The sequence below is a fragment of the Ailuropoda melanoleuca genome, chromosome 6 (genome assembly GCF_002007445.2).
Source record: "Ailuropoda melanoleuca isolate Jingjing chromosome 6, ASM200744v2, whole genome shotgun sequence".
In the NCBI taxonomy this organism is placed as follows: Eukaryota; Metazoa; Chordata; class Mammalia; order Carnivora; family Ursidae; genus Ailuropoda; species Ailuropoda melanoleuca.
In genome coordinates this window covers 110100978-110122924 of record NC_048223.1, presented here as the reverse complement: position 1 = coordinate 110122924, position 21947 = coordinate 110100978, and the positions used below count along the sequence as shown (strand labels likewise).

The window sequence follows — 21947 nt, the reverse complement described above, 5'->3', positions numbered from 1 at the left end:
TAGTTAGTAAATTTAAAACATGTATAGGAGTAATTATAATTCAAGGCAAAATAAATATATGAAGAAAGGTACAAAGTGTTGTGGGAGTTTAAAGTAGGTAGAATTTGGGGCGCCTGGGTGGCGCGGTCATTAAGCATCTGCCTTTGGCTCAGGGCGTGATCCTGGCGTTCTGGGATTGAGACCCACATCAGGCTCCTCTGCTAGGAGCCTGCTTCTTCCTCTCCCACTCCCCCTGCTTGTGTTCCCTCTCTCGCTGGCTGTCTCTCTCTGTCAAATAAATAAATAAAATCTTTTTTAAAAATAAATAAATAAATAAATAAAGTAGGCAGAATTTACTTTCAAATGTGGCTTTCAGGGTAAAGCCTTTGGTACAGGCTTTTTCAGGCAGCATTTGGTACAGATCTTAAATGATGACTATTTGCTACTAGTAAAGGCTGGACCTGGTAGGGAGAAGACATACCAAGTGGAAAGGAGCATAAGTAAAGAAGCAGAGCTGGCCCGCAACTATATGGTCAACTAATTTTCAACAAAGCAGGAAAGAATATCCAATGGAAAAAAGACAGACCTTACAACAAATGGTGTTGGGAAAGCCGGACAGCAACATGCAAAAGAATGAAACTGTATCATTTTCTTACTCCATGCACAAAAATAAATTCAAAATGGATGAAAGACCTAAATGTGAGACAGGAAACCATCAAAATCCTTCAAGAGAACACAGGCAGTAACCTCTTTGACATCAACCGTACCAACTTCTTATGTCTCCTGAGGCAAGGGAAACAAAAGCAAAAATAAACTATTGGGACTTCACCAAGATAAAAAGCTTCTGCACAGCAAAGGAAACAATCAACAAAACTAAAAGTTAACCTCTGGAATGGGAGAAGATATTTGCAAATGACATATCTGATAAAGGGCTAGTATCCAAAATATATAAAGAATTTATAAAACTCAATACCCAAAAAACAATCTAGTTAAAAAATGGGCAGAAGATATGAACATTTCTCCAAAGAAGACACAGAGATGGCCAGCAGACACATGAAAAGATGCTCAACATCACTCATCATCAGGGAAATACAAATCAAAACTACAATGAGATATCACCTCACACCAGTCAGAATGGCTAAAATTAACAGCACGTGAAACAACATATCTTGGCAAGGATACAGAGACAGGGGAACCCTCTTACACTGTTGGTGGGAATGCAAACCGGTGCAGCCACTCTGGAAAACAGTATGGAGGTTCCTCAAAAAGTTAAAAATAGAACTATCCAATGATCCAGCAATTGCACTACGAGGTATTTACCCAAAGGATACAAAAATACCCGATTCCAAGGGGCACATGCACCCCGATGTTTACAGCAGCATTATCAACAATAGCCAAATTATGGGAAGAGCCCAAATGTCCATCGACTGATGAATGGATTAAGAAGTAGTGGTATATGTATACAATAGAATGTTACTCAGCAATAAAAAAAGATTGAAATCTTTCCATTTGCAATGACGTGAATGGAGAGTATTATGCTAAAAGAAGTAAGTCAGAAAAAAGCAAATACCATATAATTTCACTTTTAGATGTCGAATTTAAGAAACAAAACAGATGAATATAGGGGTGGGAGGGAGAGAAGCAAACCATAAAACAGACTCTTAACTATAGCTAACAAACTGAGGGTTGCTGGAGGGGAGGTGAGCAGGGTGATGGGTTAAATGGGTGATGGGTAATAAAGAGGGCACTTGTGATGAGCACTTGGTGTTGTATGTAAGTGATGAATCATTAAATCCTACACCTGAAACTACACTGTATGTTAACTGAAATTTAAATAAAAACTTGGAAGAAAATAAAATAAACAAGCAGAGCTGTGAAGTACAAAGCAAAACCAGAGAACAACAATGTATAGGTCATAAAGATCTATGGTGTTAGAGGAGAAAAGTCCTGAGTCTATTAACTCTATCATTCACATTAGCTGTGAGACTTAAAACAAATTATTTAACCTCTGTGATTAACAGTTTCCTCATTTGTAAAATTGGAATAACAACATATGGCTTGGCTGGATTACTGTGAGAATTAGAGAAAAATATGTAAAAGCATCTAACACATAATAAACATTCGGTAAATGTTAGCCATTGTAACTACTCTTATTATTTTTTAACAGAACTAAAAATATACTACCTTAAACAATTAAGTATACTACATGGGGCAATAAACTCATAGATTCTCGGTAACACTTGAAATGAGCCTGGAAATAAACAATCGTAATGATGAAAAAAGAAACTGAAAGAAAAGATAAGTATTTTGGTCATTTAGTCAGCTGTGAAAACAGTACAAGGTTCAGGATATGACAGAGAGAAAGATGACTAATTATATGTACACAAGGAAAATAATGATCCAAATAGTACTGGCAAACTTCCCTGGTGGCCTAGTGGTTAGGATTTGGCGCTCTCACCAAACAGTGCTGGCAATAAATGAGTATCACATACTAGCACACTTGGAAACAACCTCTTTGCTTCTCTGAGCCTATGTGTCCAACCAAACCCTTCCAATAATGTACCATTGCAACATTCAATTATGGTAAGTTCTCTGTAAGGTTGAGATGTTCTAATAATCCATTGGGTTAGCCCACTTTTCTTTTCCAAATAAAATGCACCTCTGAAAGCAAACACTAATGAATTGTATGCCTTTCAGACACCCTTACTCTGAATGCTTAACAACTTCCAAGGACAGAGAAAAGACATTTCTATCATTTTACCATTGAATCACAGGTAATCTTTTTCACAAATAATATCCCTTTAAGAGAGACACGCTAATGAATTCATTATTTGAATGGGAATCATTATCTCAACCAGATCTGTGACTTTTCACGGACTACAACACAGCTCTAATACATAAACTTTTAATTCTTTGGGGGGTAGTTTGGTGGCAGTCAATGAAATGAAGCATAGAATTGAAACTGAACAAAATAGTACAGTTTGGCTCACGAGTAGTACCACCGTGGAACAAAAATAAAAGCCCCCATTCCCAGAATTAATATTCTCTTCCAGCAAAAGACCTCACTGTCTTTGTTGAATTAGTGAGCAAACCCCAAATTTGTTAACATTTTTGTTTCACTTGCTTTGCAAAATCAATGTTGCCCTCCACACAATGAAAATAACACATTCTCTGAAGCTAAACAAGAACCTTCTAATTGTATTCTAAAGTTCATATTTCTTCTACATATACTCAAAGGGCAGAAAAACAGAACACTTCAGCCGCATTAGAGCAGGGATCTCTGAAGTACATACTTGAAGGGGGCTGATAAGAATATAGAATTTTTTGCTGCTAGTGGTATAATACAGTGTTCAATAAAGTTTGAAAAACACTGTAATAGGGGCGCCTGGGTGGCTCAGTCGTTGAGCGTCTGCCTTGGGCTCAGGGCGCGATCCCGGATCCCTGGGATTGAGCCTCACATCAGGCTCCTCCGCTGGGGGCCTGCTTCTTCCTCTCCCACTCCCCCTGCTTATGTTCCCTCTCTCACTGGCTGTCTTTCTCTCTGTCAAATAAATAAATAAAATCTTTAAAAAAAAAAAAAAAAGAAAGAAAAGAAAAACACTGTAATAGAAGGAGATCATGCTAACTGCCAGTAAAGTAATTCTTTTTTTAAATTAAATTTTATTGAAGTATAATTAACATACAGTGTTATATTAGTTTTAGATATACAACATAATGATTCAACAATTCTATGCATTACTCGGTGCTCACCCAATAAGTGTAGTCACTAAACAATATTATTACAATTTTATTGACTATATTCCCTATGTCATACTTTTCAACTTCATGACTTATTTTTTTCTAAAGATTTTATTTATTTGAGAGAGAGAGCGAGCGAGCTCATGTTCTCACACATGTGGTGGGGGCAGAGGGAGAGGGAGAAGCGCTCCCTGCTGAGCAGGGAGCCCAACAGGAGGCTTGATCCCAGGACCTGGAGATCATAACCTGAGCCAAAGGCAGACACTTACCAACTGAGCCACCCAGGCGCCCCTCATCTTCATACCTTATTATTTCAAAAAGGTAATTTTGTATATTTGTTTCTATTAAAGTTACACATTTTTAAAAACCATTAAAAACAGTAAACCTTGAATATTTCAGGCTTTTAGGAAAACTGCCTTATAAGAAATGTATTGCTTCTTCCTTAACAATGACAAAAATATAACCACCATAATAACTACGGCCACGAAAAAGCAAGTATCTAAAAAGGATGTATAACAATAACTACAATCAATAAAATTTCCCTTAAAACTTATATGTCAAAGCTGAATATATACAATCCTTATGACTCAGGATCTCCACTCATAGGCATATACCAAACTAATAACATGTTCATCAAAGGACATACAAAGGACATACAAATGCTCATTCTTTTCATACTAGCCAAAAATTGGAAACAAACGTCCATCAATAATGGAATGAATAACAAACTATGAAATATTCATACAGTGTAATACTACAGAGCACTGAAAATGAACAACTATTATGCAATAACACAGATGAATCTTCCTAATTTTAACATAATGCTGAATGAAAAAAGGCAGATACACAAAAATATACACAGCATAACTCCATTCATACAAAGTTCAAAACTGGCAAAATTAATTTACAGTATTGAAAGTTGGAATAGTGGTTACCTCAGGGAGGGGATGACAGTGACTGGAAAGAGTCAAAGGGAAAGGTTTCTTTCTTTTTTTTTAAAAGATTTTATTTATTTATTTGACAGAAAGGGACAGCCAGTGAGATAGGGAACACAGCAGGGGGAGTGGGAGAGGAAGAAGCAGGCTCCCAGTGGAGCATGGAGCCCCATGTGGGGTTCGATCCCAGAACCCTGGAGAGGCTTGATCCCAGGACTTGGAGATCATAACCTGAGCCAAAGGCAGACACTTACCAACTGAGCCACCTAGGTGCCCCTAAAGGGAAAGGTTTCTAAGAACAGTTTGTAATATTTTATTTCTGCACTTTTGTGAAAATTCATCAAGCCGTACTTAGGATTTAGAATTTGTATATTTTTCTGTATGTACATTTCCAATAAACAGGGAAAAAATTTATTACACATGAACTGAATTCAGTAAAAAACAGTTCTTATTTCAAATATACCAAACAGCCTAATTTATGCCTCTGATAAATCTTTTGGCTCACTACATAAACATGCCTAAATTATACATTTTGTAAAGCTTAATTTTCAGTAAGTTTATTAAAATTATACAGAGTAAGAACCCTAAGCACAATGGAATTAAATTAGAAATAAAAAATAATTAAAATAACTAGAAAAACAGTAATATCTGGAAGGTAAGCCACAAATCAAAAAACAAAATGCAGAGAAATTAGAAAATATTCTGAATGATAATAAAAACACAACATATCAAAATTTGTTGGATGTAGCTTAAAGCAGTGCTCATACAGTAATGTTTAGCTTTAAGTTCTCCTATTAGAAAAAAGAAAGGTTCAAAATCAATGGTCTTTCACCTTAAGAAGTTACAAAAAGAAGAGCAAATGAAACCGAAAGAAATAGAGGAAGGAAATAAGAAGTCACAAGTTAAAGAACAAATCACAAAGAAATCAGAAAATATCTTCAGGATGATAAAGAAAATGCAACATATCAAAATTCGTTCAATGCAGCTAAAGCAGTGCTTCAAGAAAAATGTTTAGCTTTAAATCCTTATGTTGGGGGTGGAGTCTAAAATCAGCGATCTGAGATTTCACTTTTAGAAGCTAGAAAAAGCAGCAAACTAAACTGAAAGAAGTTGAGCAATGGTTCTCAACTGTGGGCTATTCTGCTCACCAGCAGATATTTGGCAAAGTCTGGAGACATCTTCTGTTATTACAACTAGGAGATCTACTAGCATTTTGCGAGGAGAGGTCACGGATGCTACTAAACGTCCTATGATGCTCAAAACAGAATTATCTGGCCAAAATTGTCAATAGTGCTGAGGCTGAGAAACTCTGAAATAGAGGAAAGAAATAATAAAGCCAAGAATAGGAATGAACAAAATAAGAAACAGGAAACAATAAAGAATATCAATAAAACCAAAATTTAACTTTAAAAAAGTCAGTAGAATTGATAAAATTCTAAGACTGATGAAGAAAGAAAGAGAAAAATTACTAATACGAAAAATATATATATCAGGATTAAAGAGTGCACGTCACTACAGATCCTACACAGATTACAATGGTAAGAGAATATTATGAACAACTTTATGCCAATAAATTCAAACAACTTAGGTGAAATGGACAAATTTCTTGAAAGATACAAATTATCAAAACGGACTCAAGAAGAATTAGAAACCCCGAATACTCTTGCATCTATTAAAGCAATTGAATTCATAATCAAAAACCTTCCCACAAAGAAAACTCCAGGCCCAGAAGGTTTCATCAGCAAATGTTACTTAGCATTTAAGGAATAAATAATACCAATGCTACATAAAATCTTTCAAAAAATAAAGGAAGAGGGAACATTTCCCAACTCATTTTGAGGCCAGTATTATTCTGGTAGTGAAACCAGACAAAGAAATTACATCAGAAAAAAACAAAACAAAAAAACAGATTACTATCCTTCATGATACAAAAATTCTTGACAAAATATTAGCAAATTGAACCAGTTCAACAGCAAATACGTGGTATCAGTCTTACAATAAAAAAATTAGTCTTTGTCCCAACTTCCCGAAACCTTGGAATTTCCAAAGTTATAGAAATCTCTACATTGTTCGTGGTGGGCCCTGGACCACACCTGAGTTTATGTTAAAGAAGTGACTCAAATTGGGGGCTGGTCACAACAGAAAGATGAACTGTGTGATTAGAGGGCTGGGGCTTCGAGCCATTGATATCACCTGACTGCCTAACCTCCAGGGAGAGAACAGTCACTAGAGATGAGTTCAATCATGTGGCCAATGATTCAAACAGTTATGACTACACAATGATTTTGAAATAAAAACTCTGGAATCTGAGGCTCAGGTGAGCTTCCTAGTTGGTAAATACATCAGTGTGCCAGGAAGGTAATGCATCTTGATTCCACATGGGAAGGACAGAGAAGCTGCACGTTCCCAACTCTCCCAGACTTTGCCCTATATTTCTCTTCATTTAGCTGGCCCTGATTTTAATTATTTGTAATAAAATTTGTAATCATAAGTATAGTGCTTTCCTGAGTTCTGTGAGAAGTTCTAGTGAATTATCAAACCTGAGGAGATTAAGGACCCCCAAATTTGTAGCCTATTAGTCAGAAGTTAGCCAGTTAGTGCAGCTGGCATCTGTAGTAAGGGCAGTCATGTTGAGAACTGCATGCTTAAACCTGTGGACACTGTGCTAACTATGGGTGGTTGGTGTCAGCATCATAAATATACCACGACCAAATAGAGTTTGTTCCAGGAATGCAAGATTGATTTAAGATTCAACAAAAATATCAATGTAACTGACCACATTAACAGAATAATTTTAAAAATACAGTATAATCTCAATAAATGCAGAAATAGCATTTAACAAAATTCAGCATCTACTCAGGATTAAAAAAAAAAAAACTCAGTAAATAAGGAAAGAAAGGAATTTCCTAAACCTGTGAAAAGGCATCTACAAAAAGTACAGCTATCATACTCAACGGTGAAAGAATGCAAGTTTTCTCAAGATTAGGAACAAGGAAGGATGTTCACTCTCACTACATCTATTCAGCATCATATTAGAGGTCCTCGCCAATGAAATAAGGCAGAAAAAAGAAACATTATACAGAATGGAAAGGAAGAAGTAAAATATCTGTACTGCAAACAACATCATTTATTATCTATTTAGAAAATCCTAAGGAATATACAAATTATTAGAACTAATATACCAAATTCAATTGCCACTTTTAACACCATCAAAGATTAATAACTACCTAAGGATACATTTAACAAAGTATGTACATTACATTCTTTTTTTTTTTTTAAAGATTTTATTTATTTATTCGACAGAGATAGAGACAGCCAGCGAGAGAGGGAACACAAGCAGGGGGAGTGGGAGAGGAAGTAGCAGGCTCATAGCAGAGGAGCCTGACGTGGGGCTCGATCCCATAACGCCAGGATCACTCCCTGAGCCGAAGGCAGACGCTTAACCGCTCTGCCACCCAGGCACCCCTGTACATTACATTCTTAAAAACTACAAAATATTGCTGAACTATGAAAACATCTAAATAATTGAGTAAACGAAGAGACATACCATGTTCATGAATCAGAAGATTCAATACTGTTCAGATGGGTGAGGTCTCTGTAAATTAATCTATAGATTCAATGTAATCCCAATCAAAATTCTAATAGGCTTTATTGCAGAAACTGATGAGGAGATTCTATAATGTATGTTAAATTGCAAAAGACCTATAATAGTCAAAGGAACTTTTGAAAAACAAGAACCACACTGAAGACTTACACTACTACCTGATTTCATGACTTATTAAAAAAAAAAAAAAAAAAAAGAACAACTACAGCAAGGGTGCCTGGGTGGCTCAGTCAGTTAGGTCTCTGCCTTCAGCTCAGGTCATGATCTCCGGGTCCTGGACAGAGCTGGCATCAGGCTGATTGCTCAGCAGGGAGTCATCTTCATCCTCTCCCTCTGCCCCTCTCCTCCCACTCATGCACTCGCTCTCTCTCTCAAACAAGTAAATAAAATCTTTAAAAAAAAAACCTATAGTAATGAAGACACTGTGGTTTGGAAATAAAAATAAATATTTTGATCAATGGACCAATCATAAATTCACATACATGTGGTCAACTGATTTTTTACAAAGATCCTAAGGTAATTCAATGGAGAAAGCAGAGTTTAAAAAAAATATATATATATATTTGCCAAAAAATGAACTTTAGCCCTCACCTCACACCTTCTACAAAAATTAACTATAAATGAAACTTAGAAACCTAAAACTATAAGACTGCTAGGAGAAAAGAGAACATTTTTCATGATTTTGGATTATGCAAAGATTTTTTTTAGGACATTAGAAGCATGAGTAATAAAAGACAAACATTATAAACTGAACTTCATCAAAATATGCATCTTTGGTTCTTCAAAAGATACTGTTAAGAAAATGATAAAGGCAAACCACTAGTAGAAAACATTTGCAAAACACATATGTAATAAAGAATTGTATCCAGAATTTACAAAGAACTCTTTTTTTTTTTTAAGTCTTTGTATTTTGGATAACAGTCTCTTTTTTTCAATTTTATTTATTTATTTACTTAATTTATTCGAGTGGGGAGGGGCAGTGGGAGAGGGAATCTCAAGCAGACTCCTAGCAGACTCTGTGCGGATCAAGCCCCTTGACATGACCTGAGCTAAAACCAAGACCTTAACATTACCTGAGCTGAAACGAAGAATCCAATGCTTAGCCAACTAAGCCACCCAGGTGCCCCTAGACTTTACAAAGAACTCTTTACAGCTCAACAAGAAAACAAACAACTCAAAGGAAAAAAGGCAAAAAATATAATTAGACACTTCACCAAAGAAAATATATCAATAGCAAACAAGCCCATATAAAGATGCTCAAGATTATTAGTTATAAGGAAAATGCAATATAAACCACAAGTTATCATGACACACCCACTAGAATGGCTAAAATTTAAGACTGACAATACCAAGTGCTATCCGGGTCACTTCACTGCTAGTCAGAATGTAAAATGTATAGACACTTTGGGGAATGGTTTGACAATTCTTTTAAAAAGTTAAATATATACTTACTATATGGCCTAGCAATTCTACTCCTAGGTATTTATCTAAGAAAATGAAAACATATATCCACAAAAGACCTGTCCATGAAAGTACATGGCATCTTTACTTATAATAGCTAAAAACTATATGCAACCTGAATGTCTATCAACTGGTGAATGGATAAACAAATTGTGGTAGATCCATACAATGAATTATTACTCAGCAATACAAAAGACTGAACTAGTGAAACACAGAAAAACATGAATCTCAAAAAACATTATGCTAAGTGAAAGGAGTTTGTGACAAAAAGAGTATATACATGATCCCACTTATATGAAACTCTAGAAATGGCAAAACTGCTGTGACAGAAAACATGAGAAGTTGCGAGGGCCAAGAGACAGAGGTAGGAAGCTGACTTTAAAGAGGCATGAAGCAATGTTTTGAGGTGATAAACATGTTCTGTATGGTAATTTTGCTGGAGATTGCATGACTGTACACATATGTCAAGTCACTGAATAATACACTAAAAATTGGGGAATTTTATTGTATGGAAATTATATCCAAATAAAAACTTATTTTTTAAAAAAGTAATAAGCCTCATCCAGAAACTGAGGCAATAATCTAATGTTCCACAAAGTACTCAAAAATAAGAACAAAATATTAATTCCTTATTGTGGGAGACTAATAATACAAAGTACTTGAATGTAGATAATTTAAAAACCTCATTCCTTTGGGAAATATCTATATTTATGTGTACTTAAAATTTTTTTTTCATTTCTGGCATATGATTAATCTGCTGTTAGTCAAGAGTATAGACAGTCAAGTCTTCATCTTCCATAACAAGAAATCAACAGATAATAAGCAGAATAAGCTTATTTTTAAAAATTTTTTAAAGATTTAATTTATTTGGAGAGAGAGAGAACAGGGGGAGGGGCAGAGGGAGAATCTCAAGCAGACTCCACACTGAGCACAGAGCCTGACACAGGGCTTGATCTCACAAGCCTGAGATTGTGATCTGAGTGGAAATTAAGAGTCAGACACTTAACCGACTGAGGCACCCAAGCGCTTCCAAAATAAGCTTCTTATTTAGAAATATGAAAGCAGGGGCACCTGCCTGGCTCAGGCGGAAAAGCATGCAACTCTTCATCTCAGGGTCGTGAGGTCATGCCCCATGGTGGGTGTAGAGATTACTTAAATAAGTAAAAACTTAAAAAAAAAAGAAAGAAAAGAAAAAAAGAAAGCAAACAGCCAACAAACTGTTAAATTACTAGAAGTGGTAGCCTCTAGAAGTAGACACTGGAAGGGGAGCGATGAGGCAGAGGAATGTTATTCTTCTTTATATGCTATTTAGTATTAGCAGACTCTTACAACTATATATACCTATTACTTTTTTTTAAATGTTATGAATTTAAAATAAAAGATAACTACTTCACTTTCTATTCTTAGTAGTGCCAGAAATTAAGAAGCATCTAATACATACTAAAGTTACACATTATTCATGAAATCATCACTTCTTAGGTGAGAGAGCAATATTAAAAACTACAGAGAATTTTGAAAATTAAAATTATTGCTCTTAAGCATACTTCCAAAAGTTGAAACAGGACATTTAATGTGTGATAACACATAATATATAATAACATAGAGCAACATTCTAAAAACCTTTAAAAATGCAGAAAATATCTGTGATTTCCTCTTGACTTCCAAATTGTAATCTGATATTTTAGGATAGAGTCAGGCATGAAATAAACATTCGATAGATACTTTGGAATGAAGAGAAATGAACAGTACCGTAATTAACAGCATTAATTATAATAAATATAAACTCCACTTTTTTGAAGTTGATCCCAAATTTTATTGTTAATATATTCCATTCTTCCCTATAGTACTAGAAGCAGACACAGATGTTACACATCTATTTCAAAGAATCTTACTGTCTAAGGCAAGTACATCACACAGAAAAGTCATTCTCAAAGGAAGTAAGGGAGGAGAGGCTGGCAGGATAGCTGAATCTGCTTGTTTTGGTAGCTGCTGGAGAATGGAGGAGGTACCTTTTTCCAACCAGCCACACTCCCTACTCCTAACCCCTTACTGGTTTATTTCAAGTTTTGAAGGCCTCATTGTTTAATATTCATTCACTCTACCTTCAGTTCTTTTTAGCACCCGTCACATCTTCAGACTCATCTTACTGCAATAAACAGCAACAGCAATTTTTTTAAAACAGTTTTACTGAGGTATAATTTACATACTATAAAATTCACCCATTTTAAGGGTACAGTTCAATGAGCTTCAGTGAATTTATACAGCTGCATAACCTTTACCACAATCCAGGGTTAGGACACTTCTATCACCCCAAAGTTCCTTCATGCCCATTTGTAGTCAATCTCCATTCCCATCCCTAGCCTACCACTGATCTGCTTTCCAATTCCTACAGTTTTGCCTTTTTAAAAAATAAATTTTGCAAAATGGAATCATACAATATGCACTGTTATGTATCTGACTTTGTTTAATGTTTTTGTGGTTCATCTACTTTGTTGTATGTATGAGTAGTTTATTTTTATTGCTGGAGAGTATTCCACTGTCTGAACATACTGCATTTTGCTTGTCCATTCATTTACCAGCTTATGGATATTTTGCTTCCAGCTTTTGGTGGTTATGAATAATGCTATGACAATTCACATTCAAGTGTTCCTGTGAACATGCAGAGTAGAGACCTTCATCTCACAGGACAGTACGTCACGCCTGTTACACTCTACCATCAAGTTATTCACCACATGTATGAAAATGACCAACAGTATGAAACACATACTGGTACTTAATAAGTTAATATTAAATTCCTACTGATACTTACATGTTTGTTTAAAGAATAAAAGAAACATGTTACTCAGCTATTCTAATAATATGGGCTTCAACTTCAATGTTAAAAACACAAACATAACTTGGTCTCCAATAAGTATACCTGCCACAAATAAACTGACAATGAGAATGATATTAAACACCCCTAGAACAACTTCATACAAAGCAATCAATTGTGCCTAAATTTCTCTAAAAGTCTTTTCAAAAATATGTCAACATTTCATTTAAAAATACCTGCAGATGTACATGATCATGCTCAAAGTATTCAGCCATTCATTTATTTAGTATTTAATGAGGACCTACACTAATAGATACTCCAAAATTACAAAGTCCCTGTCCTCTTACAGTTCACATTCCATCACCCACCTTTTGCCAATAAATAAATAAATAAATAAGGCATGACTTATTAAGAAAATTACAACTATTTAACATACACTATGGCATTTTATCTTTACATTGTTAGATAACCACCATGTAATTCTATTTATTTATACACACTTAAAAATAATTAAATTTTATATAGATAAATTGTTTTGCTTCTTTAAGTGGATTAAATATGGTACTTATGATAAATTCCATAAAAATATTAGACTTTGAGCTTTTGGGAACCTCCCTAATAAACAATGATTCTATAGAAAAATGAGATTCAAATACTTCTTTTTGGGTTATAGTACTATTTCCAGGAAAGTAACAAGCCTTCCAAAGGACAACTGACTGGATAACATGTTAAAATGATAATATTAAGAACACCAAATTGTTTTAGAGCCAGGCCAGAAGTCTAAATTTTAAATTATAACTTCTGTGCATTGACTGTTACCAACAAAGACTACAGAAGCCAGTCCTAGCAGATCCAGTATTAACAACAATATATCGTCCAAAGTTTTTGTGAAATCTGAAGATCACTTTTTTTTTCTGTTATTCATATTGAAGATATATACTCCCACACAAGATTATGGTAATCCAAATTAAAAACCTCAAAATTCGCAGTTTTGTAAGACAAGCTTACTACATTTTACCCTCTAGTTTCTTATTACATAAAAAGGTAGGTTCTTCACAGTTCCTCAAAGAGAATCCTAATTGTCCCTGTCTAATTAGTCAAAATAAGAAAAAAGGAAAATCAGTTGCTTTATCAAAATACATTAACTGAGACAAAAATTCTGTTCTTTGGGCATCTGGGTGACTCAGGGAGTTAAGTGCCTGCCTTTGGCTCAGGTCTTCATCCCACAGTCCTAGGATCGAGTCCTTCATTGGGCTTCCTGCTCCGTGGGGAGACTGCTTCTTCCTGCTTCTGCCTCTCTCTGTTTCTCATGAATAAATAAATAAAATCTTTAAAGATAAATAAATAAAATTACATTCTTCTATAATTTAAAAATGCCCATTTCAAATGGCTTCAAAGCTCTCATCATGCGGCCTCCACAAATGGTGTTTACATAGTGTTTTCAAAAAACTATTAAAAATATTTCCCATAATAAAGAAACATAAAGAAATAAATACCACACAGAAACCTTTTTATCCAATGTCATAAAACTAAATAAAAAGAAAACCCACAACACCTTTCCCCAGAAATGTATGTAATAACATTAACAGCAAAATTACCTACCAAACCAAATATATTCTCTTATAAGAAATTAGTTACTTAGATAAAACATAAGGAATTTCACTTGTACTAAGTTATGGAATCCCTATGTCTCCTTGAATGTATGTCAAAGTTAATGAATAAATATATACTGTGAATCTGTAACATTTCTACAACAATGTACTGTAATCTCCTCTATAAATAATTTAATCTATATACTGTCATCTGACAAATAAAAACAGCCATGTTTAAAACATCTTACTGAGTTGTATAATTTACCATTTTATTATATGCGTATTTTTCCAAATACGCCATAAGCTCCTCTATGGTAGGGAAGCATGTTCTATGTACATAGTGTAAGTTCGGTAAATTTGGTTACTAATTACCTTTAAGAAAGCAGTTTCAATAACTAGAGAAAAAGGAAGGAAACTGCAAAAGCTGAAAAAGCACTGGTGGGAAAGCATTAAAGCAGCAGATGCAGACCACAAGTTTCAGGCATTTGGCAGAGCAGAAAAGGGGAGTGCTAACACATAAATTTCAGGTTACAGTCATTAAGTCTTACTTTTTAAGTAAATTATTACTAAGGGCTGTTTGCTGATCTCAGAGAAACAAATCCCAGGGATTTCTCTTATCTCCTAGTTCTACCTGTGCAAGTTACCTTGCATGCCAATCCAGTTTCCTCATCAAAAAAATAAGGAAAATATTTTCATTTTACCTCACAGAACTGTTCTGAAATTCAAATGAGGTAATAATGTACATTAAAGGGCTTTACAGACAAGTAATATGTTAAACACAAGATGTTACTATAATTATTATTATTGAATATGGATCCTACCCTTTGACCCAACAATTCTAATTCTTCAGGTTTATCCTAAGGATCTAAGTGGACAGATGCACAAAGGTATCTGCAAAAAGATGTTCAGAGCAGCCCTGTTTTCAATGAAAAAATATCTAAAAATAACTTAAATGTCATCAATGGATGTTTATTATATACCAAATTATGGTATATGCATGAAACAGAATATTATGCTATAATTAAAAATGATTTAACAGATGTGTATGAACATGAGAAAAAAGTTCAAGGTAAGATAAAGCAAGAGGTTCAACTTTTGAGATGTTTTCCTTCATCTATCAAACTTAATCAGGTCCTCCCTGTTATACTCCTCATAGGATTATCTATTTTTCCTATATTAAACTCATCACAGTTTGAAATGATATATTTATGTTTACTTGATAACGTGTGTTTCCGTCATTAAATGGTAATGAAGATGGAGTATACGCACATACACGCACGCACGCGCGCGCACACACACACACTCTCTCTCTCTCTCTCACACACAAACCCCTACATACATATGCAGAGAGGGAAAAAAGCTGCCAGAATTTTAAAATGTAGGGAGCCAAAATGAAAAATAAAAACAATCTAACAAAAAAAAATATGCAGGCTTATATAACATCAGCACTACTGATCAAAAATGAGATCTGGAAATACATTTTGTCAAACGACACCATCAAAGCTCTTTGATTAGTATCTGGAAAACTGTCTTCACTTAAGAAGTGACAAAGACTCACGCTATGTCCAAAAGAAAGTAACGCAGTTTCCTTTCTAAGGAGAAATATAGAAGAAAAAGCTTTCTTCAGGTCAACAGTCTCATCTGGTTAGAATGATGCATATTCTGCTGAAAATCCTGCTTGATATTAAATCAACCACCACCTATAGCTAAATAGGTATCTCTTACCATCTCTAGGCCACATGAGTTTTAATCATAAAATGAGTGATAATATCTTACCTTCATAAAGCAGAGAACCATACTGAATCAAATCTTGAATTCCTTTTTTATAATTTGTGATCTTCCACATCATGTATTCAATATTCTGGAAAAAGGTAGCTAATCAAATAGGAACAGAAGCAGCTGTCCTACTGACTTACAAGGCATGCTCATCAAGTCTCCTTGAAACAATACTTCCATAAGGGAATATGTCCTTTAGAAACTCTGCACAGCAAACTTAAGCTTCAATGAAGCATTTAATGGAAAGTCTAGGTTTATTTAGAGTGAGGTATATAAATAATTCTTGAAAATTTTTCATTTAAACTTGGTTTTAGGGGAAGACAGAATATCACAGAAAACATCATACAGGAAGTGTTAACCATTCAACATTTGGAAAACACTGAAGAACAATACTAACATCAGAGAGTCTAACTGTTACTAATCTCTACTTTTGTCCTGATACTCTAGGAGTTATCTATTTGAGAGAGATTCGGAAACTATTTCTTGATACAGAAAATTGAAAAGCATGGAATAGTAAAAAGAAATTTCACAATAAAAATAAGTTTTCATTCAACCATTCAGTGAACAAATAGGTACATATTTAAGAATAAAAACAGAAGATATAACAAATTTCAAATTACTTCTACTGGAAAAAAATCCTCTACAACTATCCTTAAAGAAAAAAAATTCACCACTACTTTCCCCCAAAACTAATAATCCATGAAAAAGACAACCAAAAAGGCTTTAAAGCTGAAAATATACAATATATACAAATATACAATCATTCCCTCTAAGACTAAAACATTTCATGATTCTGTAGTTTAAGAAAAGTTAAACTAAAAGCTTCCAGCAAAAGGGAAGTTGTTTTGTTTGCTTTCTAATGCTTTCAGTCCTAGAAGGTAGAACTGAAATGTGGCTGCTATTGTGAGATTCCTTAATATCCAAAGGATACCAAATAGAATAAATTTTTCATCAACTTAAAATTCAAACATAAACTGGTACTTACTATTACTTTCTACATCACCTTAAAACAATGCAATTACTATGTGTCATAGGATCATATCAACATTTATTGCCCATATCTGACAGACTTATGGTTCTTGCAGATACGTTTTAGTATTTTATTTTCATGACAGGATAACGAGTGTTCTTTAAAATTATTTGCAACATTCTATAGTCTACTATAATAATATACTTACATACTATACTATAGTATAATATACATTTAAAAGAACTGGCAGTTGGAGATTTTTGTTCTTCAAATACTACATATTATCTATCTTTCCAAATATATTATCATTAACATCCTTTAGAATACAATGCAATCAGTTTGCCAAAGCAGGAGTTGTATCATTTCTCCCTCCAGACTTTAATATGGTACTTAGCACAAAAGAGAAACTCAGTTCCACAGAGGGCAGTCTACCTGGAGTTTGAAAACCTTGCATTTTTTAAGAAACACCTACTATGTGCAAGGCATTGTGATAGATACTGGGGATCAATCCTTAAGCAGAAGAGATTCAATTCCTGCCTTCATGGAGTTTTTAGTCCAATTAATGAGACATAAATTTATCAACCAGAGAACTGTATTTCTACAAACTATGATAAATACCATGAAGGAAAAGTAGGGGTGCCATCACGTGAACACCTTATCTACTTTGGCTGATGAGGAAAGGATTCCTGAAGAAGTTATGATTGAGTTGAAATAAGAGTGTTATTAGATAGAGACAACTTGGCAAAAGGGGAAAGAACAGTATACGCACAAAGACCTTGAAGTAGGAGGAAACATGGTATATTGAAGGAACTGAAAGAAAGCTATGCTAGCCAATATAATTCATCAGAATTGTATATGGATCAGGAGTAGTTGTATGGATACAAGTTAGAAGGTTACAACAGTTCTCCAGGTGAGAGATAGATGGTATCTCATTAGGATGGAAGTAATGAATATAAGGGAAAAGAAGGCAGATTCAAGAGATATTTAGGAGAAAATCAGTGTTACAACGAAGCCAGGTAGAGTAGTATTAGTAGAGTTTTAAAGATGACGGATCTTGAAATTTTTCAGTTGTGAGACCAAAAAGTAAAAGCCGGGAATTTGAGCTTCTGTGATGCTCCTCAATGAGCCAGAAAGCAATTGCAGCCAGGTTTTCTAACTACAGTAACATCTTAGGAAGGGTGATTTTAGGAAATGTGCCAGAAGGCCATGACCAAGACTACAGTAAAGTCAACCATGTATTTAAAAAATAATTACATATTATAGGTCCCATTTCTCAATTGTCAGTTAGAAGGATACCAAATGATAAAATCACAGGGATTTTCAAGGTACATGCTTGTAATATCACATTATATCATTTATTTTCTCTCCTTTGTACTTCTGTGAAAATAAAATTTCAAGACTTATAATATTAGGAGTTAACATTCAGCATAAACTTACAAAACAACATTTTATATCAGGAAGATCATATTATACCTGAAAATATTAGGGGGGGAAAAGCCAACCAACATTATATGTGAAAGATGCTAAAATGTCAGGAAAACAAATGTCATCTTATGGCAGACAAGATATCAACGTCCAACATGCATAACAGCAACTTCCACACAAGTAGCTTTTTGATCAAGAAAATAAGAGATATGCTCATAACTCTATTCCTTTCCTTGTTTCAGATGACTAATAAATGGAGAATTTTTACAAGTCTTCTTTCTTTCTGCTTTATGTAACCAATATAATAAAATTTCTACGAAATCCAGTAATAGGCTTAAAATTAACAGAAGTCCATAAGGTCTCCTTCAAATGGACTAACAACCCCATTTCTCACATATCCCAGCATTGGAAATTGGTCCTTGGCTCCTCTATTCCATGAAGCAGAAGTTTTAACAAATGGTAAGGAAAAATAATTTCTAGTGTTTCACTTTAACATACTAGTTCTCATCTACCGGCCCCAGTCTAAACCCCACACACGGGTGGACCTTAATATATTTTAAAATCTATTTCTTACTCTTTCTTTTCCTTTCCTTATTATATTCCTATGAAAAATAATCTTCCTTAGTCTTGGGTAGTCCAATGTACACATAATTATTTTCCCATAGGTGCTGAAAGAACATGGCATGCCTGCAGTTTTACAAATTTTCTGATATGCTATGCTAAAACATACAGTAATTAGCATTGTGGTCCCACACATAATAGTAGAATCCTAACAGGAACCCTACCATGAAACAGACACCACTTAGTCAAAACCCCAAACTGAGCAAAGTATAAGTCAATAGATGACAAAGACTTATTAATGACTTGTAACATAACTGGTAAAATCTAGAAATGTATCTTATTTATGCATCTATAATCCTTAAATTATTAGTTACAATGCCGCATCTGCAATGATGGAGTGGTATATACATACTAAACTAATATTATAACTGATCTCTAAAACTGTCAGTAAACCAGTGTCATAGAACTTCAGGGGAAAAAGGGACCTTGGTAAATATGTAGTCCATCCCTTCATTTTACAGATGAGAAGAGGGACGAAGAGAAAATGTAGTAAGATCATTTACCTGATTTCTACCAATAGGAAAGACTCAGTAAATACTTGTAGCATGACAAAACCCAGGTCTGGTTTCCTATCTGATACTCTTTGCATGTCTCTAAATAAAACAAACAAACCCTTTTTTAATCTACACATGGATTGAAAAACCCATGAATTCACATTCTTGAAATATAGATCCTAATGCTGATACCTTAACCAGAGAAACTGTGAAAAGCAAGAAAATTTATATTTCTTTGTTTAAATGCTGCATATCATATTACATATTTTCATTCCAAACCTATCACGCCATAAAACACCTTCTAGACCAATACATAAACATAAATACAGCATATTAAGCTGATAGATAACTGTTTTTATAATTTTAAAAATTAAGTTCAAAAAACACAGAATAGTCCTAATGAAGAAGCCAAAAGAGAAACACACAGCTTTAAAGATTAGTCAAAGGGGGAAGAGCGAATCCTAGTTTTGCCTCAGCAATGACAAAAATGCAGAGTGGGAAGATCCAACCTTTTGAGCTCTAATTATTATCTGTAGGAGCCTCAAGTTTCCTGCATCTATTAGTAAGAGCCCCTATTCCTGCTATCTCCCTAACCTACTTCCCCAAGTGACTACCCAACTACCTGTCTGGAGTTCCCCAAACTCTTCAGACAACCTTAGTTATCCAGAGATTGCTCTCTGCCTCTCCAAAATAAATGCTTACATTCTCTAGACAGAGCTTTGGGAATCAGGAAAAAAGGTTTCATTTAACTTCTTTTGCCAATGGAAAAAAACAGCATCTGTTGATTTTAAGATGGCCTGTTAAAAACTTCCTACGAGTTGAATCCTTAGAATTCACCGGCCCTCTGGGACAAAACACTGAAAAGACAGCCAGGCACTACCAAAAGTTTTCAAAAAATGGAAGTCAACTGTATCTGAGTACATCCAGACAAGCATTTCCTAGGGATCTCTTTGGACTGAAAAATAAGCTTCCTCCTTCCTTCCTTCCTCCCTCTCTTTCTTTTTTCTTTAAAAGCTCCCTTACCAACTCAATCTTACCAAATAAGAGACAAAACTTTCATAGCATGGTCTTCCCTTTCACCCTTAAACAACAAATAGACCATGCCCACTAACTTCCTACTCTAACCAAATATTTTTATTCCTTTAACAAAACCCTTGATTCTGCTTTATATCCTGCCTGAGCTATTTTTGGTTTTTAAAAATTCTTGGATCGTCCAAGTTTAAAGCTGGCCCAAGATTACTTTTAGCGTGTGGTTGCACGCATGGACACATGCTGTCAAGTCTCACAATTTATTGTCCCTCTCAGTCACAGACCTCCCCACTTAATAAATCCAGCAAGAACTCTTTGGCTGTCTTCTGGATTCTTTTCCTTCCCTTCCGCACAAAGTCAGGTTATGATATCTAGACTTTATTATTTTAAAAGGGTCAAATCTCCAGGGATGGTGGTAAAGGAACTCATTTGGCTAGTCAGTGTTGCTCCAGACTTGATATTAGAGAACTGAGGTGAATAGGGCCGGCACTTTTGCCTGAGTGTGTGCTCCCTCCCTCCAGCTGCCCTTTCTAAACCTCCCCAGCTTGCTACCTGTTGGCAGTGCTGGTGTTGCTGCTTCCGTTGCTGTGTTTCTGAGCTCGGCTCAATCTCCTTGGGGGCTTTGAATGCTGCAGCCGGGGGCTCGGCATGGAGGGGAACGTTGAGGCATAGCCATGTTCACACTCTAAAGAGACAGCAAGAAAAAAAGACATGATAACAGGAATGTACCCAAATCCATGGATCCACAGATCTGAAGTCCTTGCAGTAACACGTTGCTGAAAACAGCAGAAGAAAAGGAGGTAATATTTTTCCACTTTCAGGTTGTAAGATAAAATTCTCAGTCCTTGCCAGGGCATTGATCCTGTAACATTATATATACAGACCCAACCCACCACCTGAAAGGTGTTAGAGGTACGTCCTCTAAAGCAAGTGATTTCTCCATCCTCTCCAAAATCCTCTTCTCCATGAATTCTTGACTGAAACACACTAATTTCTAAGATTAGTTACCATAACCTCAATTATTTCACCTGCCTCAAAACCGCCCTTTAACTCTCCTCCTTCTGGGTCTCTCACTAAGCGCTCCATCTTCTCGGATTTCAAACCATTCAAATGCCGCATTTCGGGGGACATTTTCTCCCCTGACAGCGTAATTTCCAGAGTTCCTACTCTTCACTCCCTGCCTCTTTACGGCTCTTCTAGTCCCGGTCCCTAAATGGGGTCCCGTCTCCTCCTACCTCAGTTTCTCAGAGGGCCCTTCCCCACAGGTGTGCAGCCCCCTTCCCACCGGCTCCTCAGCAGATTCCAGTCCTCGGCTCCCAGCCTCGCCTCCTTCACCCCTACCTGCGCCGCCGACACCCCTCCCTTCTGTTCTTTCCTCCCAAGTCCACGGGCTGGCGCCCACTCTCAACACACTCCCTACCTCCGCTCTGGCCCACCTCCCCTCTGCCCCCAGATCCCCGGCCCCCCTTTCCCACCTCCCCCCATCCTCCCGGCTCACACAGGTCGGCGCG

At 35.5% G+C, this 21947-nt stretch overlaps 1 protein-coding gene across 2 annotated transcripts in view; it reads right to left on the bottom strand.

The window, feature by feature from the left end:
- The window catches only part of MXI1 (MAX interactor 1, dimerization protein), a 79736-nt gene that overhangs the window by 40696 nt on the left and 17093 nt on the right, over positions 1 to 21947 (bottom strand). For both annotated transcript variants that reach the window (XM_034663270.1, XM_034663271.1), the window contains exon 2: positions 20989 to 21121. In XM_034663270.1, coding sequence (XP_034519161.1) covers positions 20989 to 21121 — 133 coding nt within the window. The remainder of the gene's footprint in view (positions 1 to 20988; positions 21122 to 21947) is intronic.